Source organism: Myiozetetes cayanensis, unplaced genomic scaffold (assembly GCF_022539395.1).
Source record: "Myiozetetes cayanensis isolate MyiCay16 unplaced genomic scaffold, myiCay2020 scf4, whole genome shotgun sequence".
NCBI lineage: Eukaryota > Metazoa > Chordata > Aves > Passeriformes > Tyrannidae > Myiozetetes > Myiozetetes cayanensis.
The window spans coordinates 70,599,444-70,617,125 of NW_026087631.1; the positions used below are offsets into that span (position 1 = coordinate 70,599,444).

The 17,682-nt window shown below is 44.0% G+C and overlaps 1 protein-coding gene across 1 annotated transcript; it reads right to left on the reverse strand.

The window, feature by feature from the left end:
• Positions 1 to 382: 382 nt before the first annotated feature.
• SKOR2 (SKI family transcriptional corepressor 2) lies at positions 383 to 16,634 on the reverse strand. Its single transcript, XM_050328855.1, has 5 exons — positions 16,573 to 16,634; positions 16,078 to 16,176; positions 11,662 to 11,729; positions 3,401 to 3,465; positions 383 to 1,134 (listed from the first exon to the last, which is right to left on the reverse strand). Exons 1-4 carry the CDS (start codon positions 16,580 to 16,582, stop codon positions 3,403 to 3,405), a joined length of 240 nt encoding a protein of 79 aa, XP_050184812.1. The 5' UTR covers positions 16,583 to 16,634; the 3' UTR covers positions 383 to 1,134; positions 3,401 to 3,402.
• Positions 16,635 to 17,682: the final 1,048 nt, after the last annotated feature.

A 17,682-nucleotide genomic window follows, 5' to 3' on the forward strand; every position in this document is an offset into this window, starting at 1 on the left:
GACTGAGACCTTCAGCATGGAGATGAATTCACTCAGGAAAGCCCTGGCAATCAGGGTGTTGCACACCACCAGGAAAAGACCCAGAGGGCTATGCCTGCAGTCTCAGCAGTCAACCCTGGCATGTTTCCCTTTATTTCTGTGGATACACAAGGCACTTCCTGAAATTCTACTTGACCTACTTCCAAACGTTTTCAAAATAACCAGAGGCAGAGAATTTCCGCCCTGAAACACTTCAACATGTTATTTGTGAATTAAAAAACTCACACAAGGATATTCTTGGGGATAAATTTCCCGGTTGTTTGCTTTAGTGGAGTAAGCATAGCATTAAATTACAGGGAAGCGCAACTATTACCTTATAGTTTTCTTTTTTTTATTATAGACTTTTTATGCACATGAATGATAAAGAAACTACAACAGAGTTAAATACCTTTTTTGATAACAGTGATTATATTCTTAATTACACTCAATATTAAACTGTAAAATATTTCCAGAGGAGTACAATCGTAATTCGTACAGCAGGCAAAGTACCAGGGGAGGGAAGGGGCGAGGGAGAGGGGGGTGAGAATCTCCAGTTTGCTTTTAAAAAGCACTGTGTATGGCTAACGCTGCTCTATCCATCCATCCATCCGTCCGTCCGTCCGTCCACCCAAATCTGGTTCTGGCCCATCTGGTGAGACGTTCACTTCTTTCCAAAAAACCACCACCATCCCAAAAGCAAGAGATGAACTGGCAGATGTTGTCAAGTGTCTGTGGCGCTGAAAGGACCAGCGGTTCCTTTCACAGCTTATCTGCATGACTCGTCAAAAGCATTTTCTCTATCAACTTCAACAGTCCTTCTAAAAACACAAAGACTTAAACTTTGGTACCACCAAAAAAAAAAAAAAAAAAAAAAAAAGATCAAGGACAGGCATTTTTTTTTTTGTGGTTTTGTGTTTACTAATAAATGGCTGCTACATTCTATTTGACATGGTTGTCCATGATACTATGAGGTCACTTGTCCTTAGGTTCAGAGGAACCTGATTTTTTTTTTGTTATTTAGATCCCCAAACACTTCCATTTCACAGTCTATATACAAGTCAGGTTTCTGACTGGGTTATAACTTATAAGGTAACAGCTGCAAAAACTCTTGTGCCTCTGAGAATTTAAAAAAAAAAAGAAAAAGGAAAGAGGGAGAGAAAGAGAGAGAGAGAAAAGTGTTACCGACATTAAGTCCAAGTTTGAAATACTCACAGAATTATGACACTTATTTGCAATCTTTGAAAAAGGGACACACATAGGTCGCCTGGTCTAGGAGCATCCTTTGAGAGTCCACTAGTGAGTATCCGCAGGGTCTTGTGGAAACAAAGACGGAATTAATGATGAAGTGCCAAGTTTTAACTGACTGCAGTGTGAATAAACACAACAAGACCTGCTGTGGAAAGGAGCACAAGGCCCAGCCAGGGGCAGCTGAGGAAAACAGAGCATGAACTGAGTGGCTGAGGGTCTTCATCCCCTGGGTGTACCGTGTGGGTAGGGATGCAGTTACGCATCTCTTCTAGAGGAGATGCTTCTCTTCTGCTTGGCACATCTGAGGGCCTGAAACTGCTCCTGAACAACACAGTTGTGATTCTCTGCTTGACTGACTTAGCTTAGCAGTTAAGTAACCACTAATCTTTCAAAAGCACCAGGGCCTGCTTGGAGAAATCCCTGCTGTCTGCAGGGATGGTGTGCCTCTGGAAACAGAAACAGCGTGAGGAGCGCATCCATCCTTCCAGACAGGCAGGAAATGCTCGTTGCTGTGGTGCCAGCACTTTCCTTGCAGGGATTGTCAGCTGATGGAAACCCGATGCTGGGAACAAACGGTGCCTTTCCTCTGGTGCTGCCATCCTCAGGCAGGTTTTTATCGTACATCGAGTGCTGTGGACGAGGCTCCGAGGGCAGGGCCTGCTGCTTCTCATCTGGGGAGGCGTGCTGCTTTATTCAGGGTGTTAATATCACTGAATTTGTTTTGAATCAGCCCTCAGATTAATCTAGACTCAACCAGAAGGCGCTGCCAGTCAATAAGAAAGTCTGTACAAGAGGCCAGAACAGACCAACTCGATGCTTAGATTAATCTCCTTATCCCAGCAGGCAGAGCTCAAGGTCACAGATACTACTTACCTGGTTACTCTTATGTCTTTATTTTTAAGTATCTGCTTCTTCCATAGGTCAGGCAAACCCTTCTCAGATGTCCCAGACTTTCTCCTGAATACCTCTACTTTGTGCATTGCCGAGACCTCTACGTATGAACAGCCCTTTTTTTTTTTCCCTAATCCCTCTACTTCTCATCAGGGATTTTTTCAGTGAATCCACAAGTCCGATTTTGTGGCATAACACAATAGCAGGGCTACCAGCTTTTTGCCTCTCTCTCTCTCCAATCCCTAATCCTCTTGGGTTTTTTTGTTGTTTTTTTGTTTTGTTTTGTTTTGTTTGGTTGGTTTGGTTTTTTTGTTGGGTTTTTTTTTCAGAAAAAGAAGGACTTCATTTAAATGTCAAGACTTAGGCACTCAAAACTGGACTCTCCCAGGCCACTGTTGATGGAGATGGTGTTTCTACTAACTGAATGCTTTTAATAAACAGTTCTGGAAAACGCAGTGTTGGGTTTAGGAAGGCCCTGCACAAGAGCAGCAGGGTAAATTTCCTTCTGCAGGACACTGAACTACAGATCAACAGTCAGTGGGGTCCTGTAAAAATCCCCAAATATCCTCATATGCTGCTCTTTCCCAGAGCTAAAGGAGTTCAACTACGAGCAGAAAAACCCATTCCTACCTGCTCACGTGTGAACATCTTTCTACACTGTGAACGCCAAGGTATTTCCCTCTTTCCACTGGAGGTGACGTGACCTTGGTAACACTTCCAGTGTCAGGAAAAGCACATGCTCAGGTGATCAGAACCACAGAATCATATAATACTTTGGGTTGGAAGGGGCCTTAAAGCTCATCTCATTCCACCCCCTGCCATGGGCAGAGACACCTTCCACTAGACCAGGTTGCTCCAGGCCCCGTCCAACCTGGCCTTGGGATACTTAAAGGGATGGGGCAGCCACAGCTGTGCCAGGGCCTCACCACCCTCACAGTACACAATTTCTTCCTAATACCTACTCTAATCCTACTCTCTGTCAGTTTGAAGCCATTCCCCCTTGTCCTGTCACTGCAGGACCCAACGATCAGCTCCCACCATCTCCCACTCCAGTGGAACCCCGCAGCTCACACCACATGTCAGTTATCAGCTTTAGCTTGCATCAAAACACCTCCACAGACAAGGCTCTGACGCCCCCATCAGTAACATCAAACAACAGAACCGTCTCAGTAATTCTGGCAATGGCTGGAAATAAAAAACACCGGGTCAGGTGGAATAAAAGTTTCTTCCTTCACAAGCTCACCTTTAGCTTTTGCTGAGGTGTGCACCGAGCTTTTCTTTCCTGATCAAACTTGCTGCATAGGGAATCTGGAATGGCACAGAAACAAAGACACTGCTTTAAGCCAAGGTTTGGCTAATGCAATATCCAAGCTGGAGACTCCTGCAAATGAAAGGGTTTATTTGCCTTCCCGGAAACAGTGAGGAATTTTAGGAAACAACGCCTTAAATTAAAGTTTTTAACTCTTCAGGAAGCTAAAAACGGCCTGAAGTACAATAACAATAAAAGATGCCTTCTGATGCTTTGTTTCTACCAGCTGCTGACAAGGAGTAAAAGCCACCTGAGAGATCACAAAAAATCAGCTGTCTGTGACAGAGCAGGCAGGGCACACTGATCCCTGCACAGCCGAAATACAGCAGGTTGGGAGTATGAGACTTCACGTATTTATATCACCGTAATTAGGAAGTTCATAATAGTTATCTCTGACTTGCACCAATCTGAGGGGAAGCCACTGAAGTGGAACAAATAATTAAAGAAAAACAGAGAACATAGGCATACTAGGGAACATAAGTTATATTTAGAAACAAAGTGGGATGATGTGCTCACTGGCCACTGGGAATGCACTGCGGGGCTGCTCTTCTTCAGTGCCATGCCTTTAGAACGCAACAAAACTAATTTGCTCTGAGATTTCTCCATGGCTGGGAATCCAAGTAACTACAAACTCTTTCACGATGTCTTTTGGAATGACTTTTAGGGGAATTCAGGCTGGAATCAAAAAAAAAAAAAAAATCCAAGTCTCTAAGCTCATGGGTGCTGCTGCACACTGAGGTGACCTGCTTCTGCTGTCAGGAACTCCAGGATATACTCACAAACAATGTCAAGTATGTTACTGCAAGCTGACAAATATGTCAGCTGAAGTCAGGAGAGAAGTCTTAAGTTGCACAAACAACAGAAGGAACAGACAGGTAAAGATACAGAATTCAAACAACCTGCCCCACACCCCTAAGGACATGGCAGAAGTATGTGAACTTTCATCCATATCCACTGATCCCACGTGTTCTTGTACATCCCTGGTTTTGATTTTAAATGCATTATGCCCACAGAGTGTGAGGATGTTCGTGTGATTTGGGCTCAGCATGTGTCTGGGTTGGTGTAAAACATGGTGTCTGCAATGACAAGGGAGAGACACATCCGTCCCTGACTTCCTTAAAAAGGAAAAGAGCAGGGAAGCATCAAGGATGAGGGGAAAGAACAGAGCATCTGCAGCTCAAGAACTAACCCCTCCATTTTTCAGGGAAGGAGGAGGTCAATCTGACTGAAAGCAGCCTCACAAGGAAGCAGGAGTGTCTGTGGCTGAGTCAAAAGCCTTTCCCGGGGAGGCACACTGCTTCCTCCACCCCACAGCCCTGGAAAAAGGGAAATGTGTGTGCACAAGCCACTGACGGCTGGAAAAGACCAAGGATCCAGGTTTTTTGGCTGACTACTCTTACAGCCCGTAACCCTAGGCAGAAGCTAAGAGCCATCAGGAAAGTTTGCAACCAGATCATCCCCAAAAAACAGAGCTCTCCCCTCCACTACCGGAGCTGCCTCCTGGTGCTTGTAAAGGCCAGAAAAACTCCTCCCCAAACTGCAGCAGGGAGGAGCGTGCGAAGAAGCTGTTTACCTGATCATCCATGGCCACGGTGGGTGATCAAATTAGATTCAAAAGGGAGCCACAAACAAAAAAACCACACCAGCACATTCCAACTGGGACCTGGGATGCCTCACCCACTGCTTTTTGGCCCCCTCTCCCACTCGCCACGGCCAACAGGCAACTTGGGTTTGCGTGGCCGCCAGTTATGTAGGACATCTCCCAGGCTGTACTGACCTAGATAATACAACGGGGTACGTTCTGTCAGAAATTAACTGTTCTTAATCCACTCCTCCGCTATATTTGGCGCCATCGGCGCCTTTTTGATGTGTGTTGGGTTATCCGCTCTCCTGGCGGTAAGTGTCACTGGGAGAGGTGGGTGTTCAACAGGGAAGTGACTACTTTCTTCATGAGTTACATCACCTACAGCGTCATCTTCTAGTTTTGTCACTGTAAGAGCATTTGGCAGCTCTGGTGCTGCGGTGGATTAGTATTTACTCCCCTTCAGTGCATCCCTGGTGGCTGCTGTGATGAAGATGGAATCAGCACTCTAATGGGCATGGGGGATCCTAACAAAAGGTCTACAGCAGTAACAAAAGCACAGGCAGTTTGGATTCAAGCAGTAAGAAATCAGTTTCTTAAGACTAAGCCCACATTAACAGGAAATACGACACAACGAGGGCAGATCTGAAGAGCAACCCCAACAGAACTGCGATAAGGACAATGGGTCTTTTCTTCTTCAGGTCAACTCTAGTCTAGTCCTGGGTACTGAACCACCTGTTAGGAGGTAGAGCACGCTCCTATGCACATTCCTGGAACACATCCTCATTTGTTTCACCTGGAAAGAATCCAGACCCAAGCTCTGGGGTCTGCTCCACAACATGAACCAAAGCGTAGGAAAGTGGGTGGGGTTGGGGATTCGTTTCTAAAGTGCAGATCTGATCCCTGCCTACAGACACCTGGGACACCAAAGGACCTTTGGCACGCCATCCTCTTGCAGACACTTCACCTTTTCCCCCCCATCTCTCATGGGGTACACAAAGACACATCACCCTGACTTGTGTTGCTTAGAAAAAAAGATTTTGCAGACAGGCAACAGTAGAGGATGTGCTTGTGGTTCTCTGTACATCCACATCCATTTTTGATCAGACTTTCTGCAGATTCTACAGAAAATAAAGCTCTTGTTTCTCTTTTTAACCTCTCTGAAAGGCGCTCCTTCTCTCTAACATTTGAATTTAAGGGAGAAAAGAGGCCCAGCTCTGTCCAACCAAGACATACATAGATGTATCATCAAGATAGAAGTTTTGCTCACTTGTCTTGAGGGGGAAAAAAAAAGGCATCCGTAGCAAACAGAATTCTGGTGAAAATAGTATTTGCCAGATCACTTTCCTGTATATTCTACCTTCAGCATCAAAAGGACATATTCCCAATTCATACCACTAAAGCTGGAGAGAACACCAAAATCAAACAAGAATAACAAAATATACAGAAGCAGTATCATCCCAAGTGTTAAAGAACAGAAGAACAAGTTATTTAGAATTTCTAGTTTGGGAGAGCAAGGTGATGAAATCTCCCTTGGAGTCTGCAGGACACACAGTTCCAGAAATGCTCTTTTACCAGTCACTGTATGTGTGTGCCTGGGAACAGGCACTCGAGCGTAAGATGCAGCTCAAGAAATCCAAGAGCCATTCTGCTGAACAGCTCTTTCCCTCTGACACTCTTGTCAAGGTCAGTCATTCCAGCTGGACCACTTCAAGGAGAGGGCAAAAATCAAAAATGCCCATAAAGCACTGCAATTTCCCATTTCCACAAGAACAGGGATACTCCTTGTCTGTATAACGAATAAACTAGTTGTACAAAGCACCAGCTTTCCAGGTACAACCTAAAATAGGAATTAAACTTTCTGGTGGTTTTTTTGGTTTGGCTTGGTTTGATTTTGTTTTTTTAATTACAGTGGCACCCAGAGGAACATGATCTCATATCTCTGAAGTTTTACCAGCATTACCACGTGGTAGATTTTTTTCTTTTAAACATTCCCTGTGATTTGATTCCTTAAAGATTATACAGGGATAGAAATCAGTTTTTCAGGTGGACAGCTCCTGATTTTATTGCCTGACTCTGAAGAACAGAGTTGATTCAAAGCAGCAGAGAGCAGAAAACCATAAAACACAGAAGGGTTCCAGATGGATCCAGTTTTGAGCTCTGAACGTTAATATCAGCCCAAACTTAGGCTACTAAGGAGCAAGTCAGCTAAGAAATTAAAATACCCCAAACAAAACCAAACCAACAGTTGCCATTTAATCTGGAAAGAAAAAGGACTGCCTGATCTTTTCACATTTTCAAGCAAACCTCAAAAAACTGCCATCTTTTACCCTTATGTAAAATTAGTGGAATTGGTCACTACCTGATGTTCTAAACCATACCGGGTGATGAACTGAGCTTTTCCTGATGGACAGGTCACCACTGAGGTCAGAACTTCCTGGGAACCTACAAATTACTTGTGAGGGACCTCTGATAAGAAATTAAGAAAAGCTACTCTGTTTTGCAGGAGGCTTAAATTTGCTCCTCGGTGTTCTGCTTCTCTGTGGCAACGTTTGAGAGGGCTTCAGAGGAACATTAAAGGATGAAAATCGTCACGCTGGGAATGCTGCTTCTGATCTTTTTCTCTCACCAGGCAGCTTGGAAGAAAGTTCATGCCTTTAAAATTTGATCCACTAACACAGTGGCTCAGAAAACACTATCAGAGACTTACAGAGTCTCAAGAAGGAGCTGACTCAATTCTTTCTTAAGGTGCTGGGCTGTCCTGGCAGATAAATTTTGGTAAACATTGACAGAAACTGACAAGTCTAAAGGCAGGTGAGGCTCTTCCAAGGCCATACCGTGTGTGTCATGAGAGAATTTACGTGAGAGAATGAATTTACCTGCCTGGAATTGGCAGCAATTCCTTCTCACTGGTCCTTTCTGTACAGTTTAGTACCAACAGCCAGATGATCCACCAACTCACAGAATCTTTTAGGTTGAAAAGCCCCTGAAGATCATCGAGTCTAACCACTCCCCCAGCACTGCCAAGGCCACCACTCACCCATGTCCCCAAGTGCCACATCCACAGGGCTTTTAAATCCCTCCAGGGATGGGGACTCCACCACTGCCCTGGGCAGCTGTGCCAGGCCTTGACAACATTTTCAGTGAAGAAATTTTCTCTAGTATCCATTCTAAACCTCCCCTGACACAAGACAATTCATACGTTAACCCCATAGTTTATATACAGCCTCCAAGTGCCTGCACCGTGCTCAGCTTATCTAGGAGACAGCGCTTTGAAGGAGGAGGAAGAGAAAAATTAATTCAGCAACCTGAGAGCCATTTTCCAGTTAAATATGACTGGAAACCAGTTGTTCCCCGGCAGCTGGCTCAGAGCTTGGCACAAACAGGTTGCAAAACTTCCCGGTAGCTGCTCCAGACACTTTTGACGCCCTGGCACCCTGAAAAAGCCAGGCTGTGCCCGAAGAACTCGACATGCATTACCGAACACGCAACAGGACGGGACCCAGCCGTTTTCCCAATGATCCGAGCCTTACTTCCGACCTTCAGGAAGACACAGAATGTTATTATTTTTTAATCCCGGAGAGGGCAGAGCACTAAAATAGCCCCCCGTTGATTAAGCCCTGCTAAATTTAAGCGAGGCTTTCGATGAGGAATGCCGAGGGTGCAGTGTCGGGCGGGGGGCGGCAGAGGGCGCCCGATCCCTCCGATCCGTCCCCGCAGCTCCGCGATGGATTTTCCACCCTCCCCCCAAAAAAAAACCAAAAAAAACCCCCCAAAAAACGGGAGAAAAAGCATCACGGCCACTGCTCAGCACCGTCCGGGCACAGGGCACCACCCCCACCCAGTGCTTTCCCTGCAACAACTCAGGCTACAGCGGGAGCTGGCGCTAGAAAGCTGCCAAATGCACTTAAATTTGCTTAGTATTTTTCGTGCTTCTTGTTATTCCAGGCATTTCTGACACAGCAAACCTCACCTTTGGCAAAACCTGCCTCTGGTGCCCACAGTTAGAAGGCATCGGGAATCACAGAATGGCTTAGGTTGGAAAAGCCCTCTAAGGCCACCAAGTCCAACCATTCCCCCAGCACTGCCAAGGCCACCACTAACCCGTGTACCCAAGTGCCACATCCACACGGCTGTTAAATCCCTCCAGGGATATTCAGGAAGGACTAATTTAAGTTGTATAATCGTTCAGCTGTGAGAAGAGCCAAAAAAAAACCCTCCTCCTGACTCTGGGCATTTACATTGTTTCTAAAAGAATTTTTAAAAAGCAATTAAGCCAAGTTCCATGGCTAATTATACCAGTAAATTTGGAGTTCAATACTGCAAAGGTATACATCTATGAAGATCTAAGTAAGATTTAAGTATGCATTGCATACTTCTGCTTTTCTCTTTGCACTTCTACGTTAACAAGAAAATTAGGCTAAAGCTCTGTTAAAACAACAGTACTGCATCTCAGGTACGAAAGGAAACCATCTGCCCCTTGTTAAAAAAAAAAAAAAAGGTAAATAAATAAATAAATAAATAAATGTCAAAAGTAGCCACGCTTCTCATGTATTTTGCACCAAAGGCTTTAATTCATCCATGCCATAGCCCAAGAAGGCCAGAGTAGTTCTATCGTTACCACATTCAGTTCATTAATCTTAATTCTAGATATAAACACGCCAGATATATTCACATGAATGAATCAAAGTAACTGCAGGGATTATCACCTCGAAAGTGCTGACTCCCATCTCAGTTATCAACCCAGACAGATTTCTGCACCAGTCTTAAACACACACTCTCGTTATTTGCAGCAGTCTCTCACTTCTGCATGTGCAAGTATCTTTTTATCTGTCTCGCTGTTCACAACCTGCCTCCCAAATATGAGCGTAAGGACTTACTGACGATATGACAACATTCCTATTTATTAGTAATGATTAAACCCAGGCAGCGACAGTGAGGGAAGAGGTCCTGAATTGCTGGGGCAGTGCTTTAAATGTTCAAACTATTCCCTGTAAGTATATTCAGACAGCTCTGTTTAATGATTAAATGACTATTAGTCTTTCCGTAGCGTGCGTCAGTTAAGTGGAAAGGGTGTGAATTACACGATCATATTTCTTTTCCTGCCCAAGAAAATCAGAAAAAACGACCACAGTTGGCTCACTGGAAGTCTGGTATATCCAGTTTCAGAAGCAACTTCGCAACTGGAACACAAAGTGAACAGGCAGAGGTGATCATTCCCTCTTTGGGAAGGGCAGTTTGTTAGCTTCAAGCTCAGCTGACACAAGAGAGAAAGGCTGAGGTGACCCAGTAAACTCTGAGCTTCACAGCAGGAACTGGGCAGGTCACCTGCCTCGAATACAAAGTAGTAGGGGAAGTGCTTTTCAGGGTGGCATCTTAATTACCACCTTCTTTGACAAATGAAATTCACAGATCAAGCCAAACTCCCTGCCTTGGATTCCAGAGACAAAGAGGGACGTGGTAAGAGCCGGACACATTAAAGGAAAAGAGTGAAGACCAGTAGAAAAATAATAAAAATATCCAGAGACGTTCTGGATTTGAGTTTCCTCCATAAACAACCTCCTTCAAACACCCTCCATCTGTCATTGAAATCTCTGAAGTCAGCAGGAACAGGGCGCGTGAACGTTCGGCAGCTCTAAAAATAAGGCCAGTCCTAAATGCGTCTAAACACCGGCACACAGGTTTGACAATCCTGGCCTTCAGCTTTGTTTTTATGTCCTAACCCATCAGTTAGAAAATGACAGTACCAGGAGGCTGGACAATGCCTTCTCTGCGCATCACCAGGGCCTGCGACAAGCAGAGAGAAAGAAAATTTAAGTGCTCGAAATTTGGCAAAGCTGCCTCAAAAAAAAAGGGCTGTTAAATAATGTCAGTCTGATCACGGAGAAAGCACTAGCAAAGCAAGTATTAGCTGACAGCCTCCTGTTTGTTACCATGCCCTGCTCTTAAAACCACTAATCAGTGTTTGAGTATGAAACATCTTCCCAAGCTCCAGCCCCCTTCCTTGCACTGGATGAAGTGTGTCAAGTTTTCAAAACAGCACAGTTGTATGTGATCATCTAGAGCTGCACTAACACACAGGCAAAATCCCTCTTGATTTTAAAACAACAAGCAAGAGACCCAACAGCAAAGTGTGCCTGCACTGAACTGTGTTTTGGCAACTTGATCCTTTACTGCTGAGTTAAGCACTTCTTCTAGCGTCTGAAATGTGAAAAACACACATCCTAAGGTTTATTTGCTGGTGAGAAGCTCGGCTCACACAGATTCCCTACCGAGGGCTGAAATGCACCCTTTGGCAGCTCACATGAGGTAGAAACATTTAACTGTTTACTGATTCAGTGCTCCTGTTCCTCCCTGCAGAAGCACCTATCGGTGTTGAGTCAACACATCTCATTTAGCTGAAACGTGAAGACCCATCTGGTTACTGTATGAAAGTAAATCTCCAGGTAATTAGGCTCTAAACCAGCTGAGAACTGCACACACTTAGGTCTTGCTAACTACAAGGTAATAGGAGCTCGGTGCATGGCTCACAAAGGAAAAGTTTGAGGTGCGCATTTAAAAAACATAAAAGCAGCAGCTCACGGGCATTTTCAGTGGAGGAAGGCAAACTTACAATTTGTAGCTGCTGTACCATTTCTTCTCTGTACGCCAGTTCCCGCTTCATCTGATCTTGAAAATTATCTGTGTGAGAGGGGGGGGAAAAAAAGTAGATGCAATAATTGAAAGAGAGGCCACACAGCAGAATTCATATAAATCAAAATGTATCAAACCCAATCACCACTGAGGAACCACGAAGCACTACAAAGCCCTTCAGCCAATTAAAACACGTGCCTAACAAACACTTATGCATTAGAAGACACTACAGACAACAGAAAAACTGTGAAAAAATTAGATTTGGCTACTTCCCCCATCAGCAAATCTAGGCTGCTAAGTTTCTGCTGCTAGCATTTATTCCCTGTTATTCTTCTCGATGGGCCAGACTCTGCAGTCATTACTCAAACTTCTACCAACACCGAAGAGAGAGGAGCAAAAACTGCTCTTCTTTGCTTTGGCATAAATCTGTTGACATCAACGGCTATGTCCAACATGTGAGAAGGATAAAGCGTTCAAGGATGCAGGGTTTGATTTGTAGTGTGTAACACTCTGCTGATGGCTCTGAACAAAACTCAGCCTAAAGCTCCGCAAACAGTGACGCAGAACTCAGAAGGGGAAAAGCCTTTGAAAGAAAGACCCTCAACAGCTGGGTTATAGCACAGTCCAGCCCTCCTGCTCCAGCAGATCCTCCTTCCCTCCTCTTCCTCCTAAAGTAACCATTTCAGACAAAACTTCATTCGGTAGAAGATTATCTGCTGGTCCCTGTTCGAAAACGTTGATGTTGGAGGGTGGGAAAAACATGAATAAAACTATTGACAAGAACCAAGTAACTTGAAGAGCTACCTGGTGGAGATCTGGGTGCAGTGATGGACTGTTAAAACTGAGGGGGAAAGAAAACCCATTCCAACCAGTCTCACATTTTGATCTGGGGAAAAAGCCTGTCCTGGGGCATGGAACCGGTGAGGTGAATGCCACTGGAAAACACCATGGAGAGCCTGGAGAAGAGAACTACAAGGCCAAGGTAGCTAAAACGGTTTATTTACAGGCAACCAATTAATAGAGTTACACAGTCATGCCGGGACACTAGCCTGGGAGTCAGGAAGCCTTGGCTCTGAATGACTCTGTGTGTCTCTCCATGCCTCCTTTCACTACCAGCAAAGCAGGAATAACAGCCCTGGCATGACTCAGTGGAGGGGAAGGATGACCCTCATCTGCAGGGAAATGGGGATTTGTCGAAATCAAGTGTGGGCATAGGAAGGCTGGAAGAAAGTACAAGGGGGCAGAGCTCTGTCCTCCTCTTTCACATACGAATTTTGCCCTCTCTAAACGATGAGTCAAGTTTAAAAGGCAAGGAGGCAGGAAAACAGTAGTGAAACAAAGAGAAATTTTGGCAGGCTGAAACCATCAGGGGTCCAGCACTGCCACACTGCAAAGGACATCCAAATGAAGTTCTTCATATTTCAGGTAAATTCCCACAGAACTTTTCAGACTTTTCCCTCTACTACTCCAACTTGGCAATAAAAATAAGCCAACAGAAATAAAGCAGGTTTACAATTCCTCTTTGCCTTCCCCTAGAAAAGTCATGCTGTATAAAAAGGTGATTGCCTCCTAAAGGCTGATAGATCTGTGCTAATTCCTACAGAGGTCCTCCAGTTTCACTCTGAGTAGGCTTTAAGGAGAAATTTTCCCTCTTTCCTCAACACTCTCCTCCTGACTGCCTTTTTACGGGCTCATCACCTCTCAGAACAAACAGCTCAGAAACCTTTCTCAGTCCTGCACGGCAAATGCCCAAGCTCACAATGGAAATTGGTGTTAATGGCAGGGACAGTGTTTTGTTTTTTTTCCGGCAGCATTAATCCGACTCCAAATGCTTACAGACAAAGCCATAAGCATTACCCTAGAGAAAAGATATGAATATTTAAATAGCTTTCTTAACACAAAATTAAATACTTTAAGTACCCAGACTACTTCTCCACCATTTTATTGCCATGGTTGTTAAATGCAGACGGACAAAATGCGGAGCAGCCGACAACAGTGGTACAAAACCAGCGGAGGGTTCCAGGAGAACCTGTCACCAGGCAATAGGTGCTTGCATTTCTATCAGGACAGCAAACACTTTGGTTTTCTTCAAGCTATCTGATCTTTGGTTTTTTATTATTTTCTTCAAGCGATCTCCGCTTTGAGAGATCTTACAGCCAATGGAAAACCTCATCTGCAGCTTTCAAGTGCAACAGCAACATGAAAAACCCAAGTGCAAGCAGCAGAAGACAAGGTCTGCTGTTTTGTAAAACACCACAGTCCACATGTCAAGCAGGTACGAGAATCCACAGAGAAGCTCAGATCTGCCTGGCACTGCTACAAGAGCTGGCAAAATTGCTCAGTTCTCATTTAACAGTGATTTCAACAAGGAGAACTCTGAAACCAAACTCCATTTACACACAGGAATGCACAGCCCTGCTGTGGACAGTGGTTTATGACTATTAACGTATAATACCCCGAATGTGCTCTGTTCCAAGTGCAAGACCCCAAAAAAGGTGACTTTGGAGTTAACTCCAGGTGACCTGAGAGAAGCACCTTCTAGAGAGACACAGTATTACCTTTCACATCTCATGCGCTGCCTCCCTGCTGAAACAGGGACGAGTTTTCCCCAATTCAAAAAAAAACACGAAGAACACTTGAAATTCAAAGGCTTCTTATGCATCTGAACAGTGCAAACACACACCACCAACCATCAGAGTGAGAATGTCCCTGGCAATGTGTTCCTGTCCTTGGCAGCTTTAGGGATGGGACCGAATTCCAGTCTCCACGACCGCTCACAAGCCAGACTGGGGATACGAAAACCTGTAACCTCTGCCTGCTCTTCACTCCCTCCTGCAGCCTCAGGTATTTCCAAACCATGATAAGTCAATCAATGCAATTTTAATTTTACCTCTACTTCCATTTAAGTTGGATCTCCAAAGACCTCTCTCCTTAGCTCCTCCTTACCCAAGACCACCAGAGGCAGTTTCTAACTTGGGAAACCTGGAAAAGTAGTTTCTAATACCTGACCTAAAGCAGCAGCCCTGTTCAGCATCAAGAGCCTGGAACAGACCCCCTCTCTTCTGCTAGAACATGTAGTGCTGCAGAGGGCAAACCACCCTTACCATGGATTTCCACTAATTTGCTTTACAAAGACCCGTTTTTCTTGTTTTATTGGATGTGGAGGAGGGGTAGGTTTTTTTGGTAAATCTAAATCTGTAAATAGGTTTTACGGTCACTTGTAGGTATTGTTTATAGCACATTATCTGTTTTCTATTTTAATCCTGAAGAAAATTGACCACTACTTTGCGGTACACTGAAACCACATATTTTTCAAGCCGGCATACAGCAGTCACCACTTCCTTGGTCGGCCCTACGTGTTCTTTTCTTTTATTTGAATTGTATTTCATGTGGTTTAATTGCAGTGTTTATTTACATGGCAATGACAGAGCATTAATTTTATTGCAGAAGAACAAAAGGATAAATAAAAGAGACCTGAATGGCAAAACTCCAAGGTGCCATTTCGCCAATACCACACAGCAGTGCTTTGATCTACACAAATTATTTGAAAATTACCTCACTCCCAAACCCAAGTAATGACTGTATTTATTCTGAAGGATGAGGTTATACCCCTTTCATTAATATCCGTATCACGTCAGGCGACTCTTCTTTATTTATGGAGCTGCCTACATATTTCAATATTTGGGCTGAAGACAGAGTCGTTCTCAGAGTCCTTGCACTTCCCTGAACTTGCCTATCTGATGCTGCAGTAAGGGGACAAACATAGCTTCTTTAAACTTTAAACACACAAACCCTGCTAGGTATCCATTAATTTGATTTAACACATGCTCTGTACTTCGGGGCAGCAGCACTTCGCTCATCAGGTGTGAAAGGGCACTCTCAATAGCCCATCTCAGGGGGAAGAATCCAAACAGGCACCTCTGATGCTTAAACACAGCCCAAATGAATTCTCCAGCACCAGCCAGAGCCACCTGAAAATGAGTATGAAGCATCTTGTCTTCCTGTACCCCAAGAGACCCCAGACGTGTTTCTCCTTTCTGTACTCAGTGTTTCCCAAAACCAGTGAAATGTACACCAAAACATCCAGCTTTGTATCTTCCCTACATTGAGACCTGCTCGGGCATCCTGCAAAACCACACCACAAGCGCCATCATAGAATCCATGGAGTGGTTTGTGCTTCAAGGGACCTCGAAGACCACCTAATCCCAACCTCCAGCCCCAGGCAGGGACACTTTCCACCACACCAGGCTGCTCCGAGCCCCGTCCAACCTGCCTCAGCAGAACTAAGACAAAGATCCTGGCAACGCAACTGAGGACGTGCCTTCCCCCATTTTATCAGCCTGGCAACAACCAACCACGCACACACGACACCCAAAACCACAGAGATGCGTCTTACTGAAGACTGGGAAAGACGCGTTTCCTTTCAACACCTGGAATTCCTGTTCCAGTCTCCTCCGTAAGTCGATCTGCTCGAACAAAACCTTCTGGAGCTCCTCTAACAAAAGGGAAAAAGAGGGTTTGGTTAAGTCTGTGTAAATAATTCTTGAAGGAACAGTTGCAGAGCAATTCATTACTATAAGACAAAATATTTTAGTGCTTATTAGGGGGAAAAAAAAAAAAGTGTTCCATAGACCTACAATAGATTTTGTGCAGAAAGCAATGAATATAAATCAATGTAATATATTATTTTAAAGTATTATATTACAGTGTCATGTATTGATTGATATATATGCATTAATCTCAATTATATCCACCCAAAGGTCCATATATTATTCATATGTTACTTGACAAGCTTAAAATATGGTGCAGAACAAAAGTGCTCCCTATTACCCTCATATTCTATTAAAACAAAGAGCAGTTTTATAATGTAAGAGGCCCTTATTTATTTTACCTTTCCCCATGTTTTCCACATCCTTCTTCAGCGAATGAGGTGAATTGGTTTCTTGTGTGTGTTCTCCTAAATAAAAAAAGAGAAAGAAAAGAAGTTATTCATTTATTGACAGGGCCTCTTTTTTTTTGTCAGTGTTGTCCTTACCATGCAGACGCTTCAGAGAGTTTGGAGGAAAAAAAAAAAAGGAGGAAAAATACAAAGAAAGAGTAAGATTAAGCTTTATCTACATATCTCTGTGTGCACAGCACAAACATATCGCAAACTCATGTTTTCTCCTAGTTTACTGAAGTATCTACCTACAGCATGGCCTCTTGCAGACAGTATCTCCTCGACATCCAGGTGGGCTCTTCTTGCCAAACTGATCCTTGCTTTCCCTCTAGCCCCTCCTGAAGATGCTCTCATCAGAGAACAACCAGGACCAAGCTGAGAAAGGGAAGAGCCTTCTCCACGGTCTCATCCCTCCTCCTCCCCACGGGAAGTCTGTGCTGTCCATCTGGGCAGGACCCCGCTCCAAAATCCACAGGCAAAATCCCTTTTCTGCCTTCGTCAGCTCTTCAGCTTCATCATCTTCCAGAGCTCCGTGGCACAGGCATGTTGTAACTGGATATAATTTATACCCAGCTGAGATAAAATTGACATTAGTGGTATTTGCATCTAAAAGACACGGCTCTGAGGTCAACCAATTCAGGGACTTCTGTCTTAGGTTGCTAAAGTTAACTTTTGATCCTATTAGAGCACAGAATTTTCTAGAGAAGAGAATCTGACTATTTTCAGACACGCGCATGATACTTCCTTCAGCTTTTTTCCTTTACAAATTAAATTAAAAAAAAAAAAATCTTCACATGCTGTTGAGTTCAACCAGACGACAGTTGGACTTAAAAAATGTAACCTTCTGACAAAAGGTGTTATTTTCATTATCCTCTGGAACTGTTAAGTTTTCCTCTGATTTCTATGAATGGGGTTTTGAACAAAAAACCATGAAAAACTGTGTTTTAAAAGAAAAAAATACCACTTTAGCTGAAATTGATGGGAGATTTTCTGTTATTTACAGCTGAAGTAGAAATGGACTCTCGATAATTAAGAAAATATTTGGTAAATAACCAATTATTG

Excerpts from the sequence above, each read along its gene's own strand:
- SKOR2 (XM_050328855.1), bottom strand. Across the intron at positions 11,730-16,077 it reads CGCGTCTTTCCCAGTCTTCA|ATAATTTTCAAGATCAGATG; the intron begins GTAAGACGCATC and ends CCTCTCACACAG. Across the intron at positions 3,466-11,661 it reads TGGTACAGCAGCTACAAATT|ATTCCCTATGCAGCAAGTTT; the intron begins GTAAGTTTGCCT and ends GTGCCATTCCAG.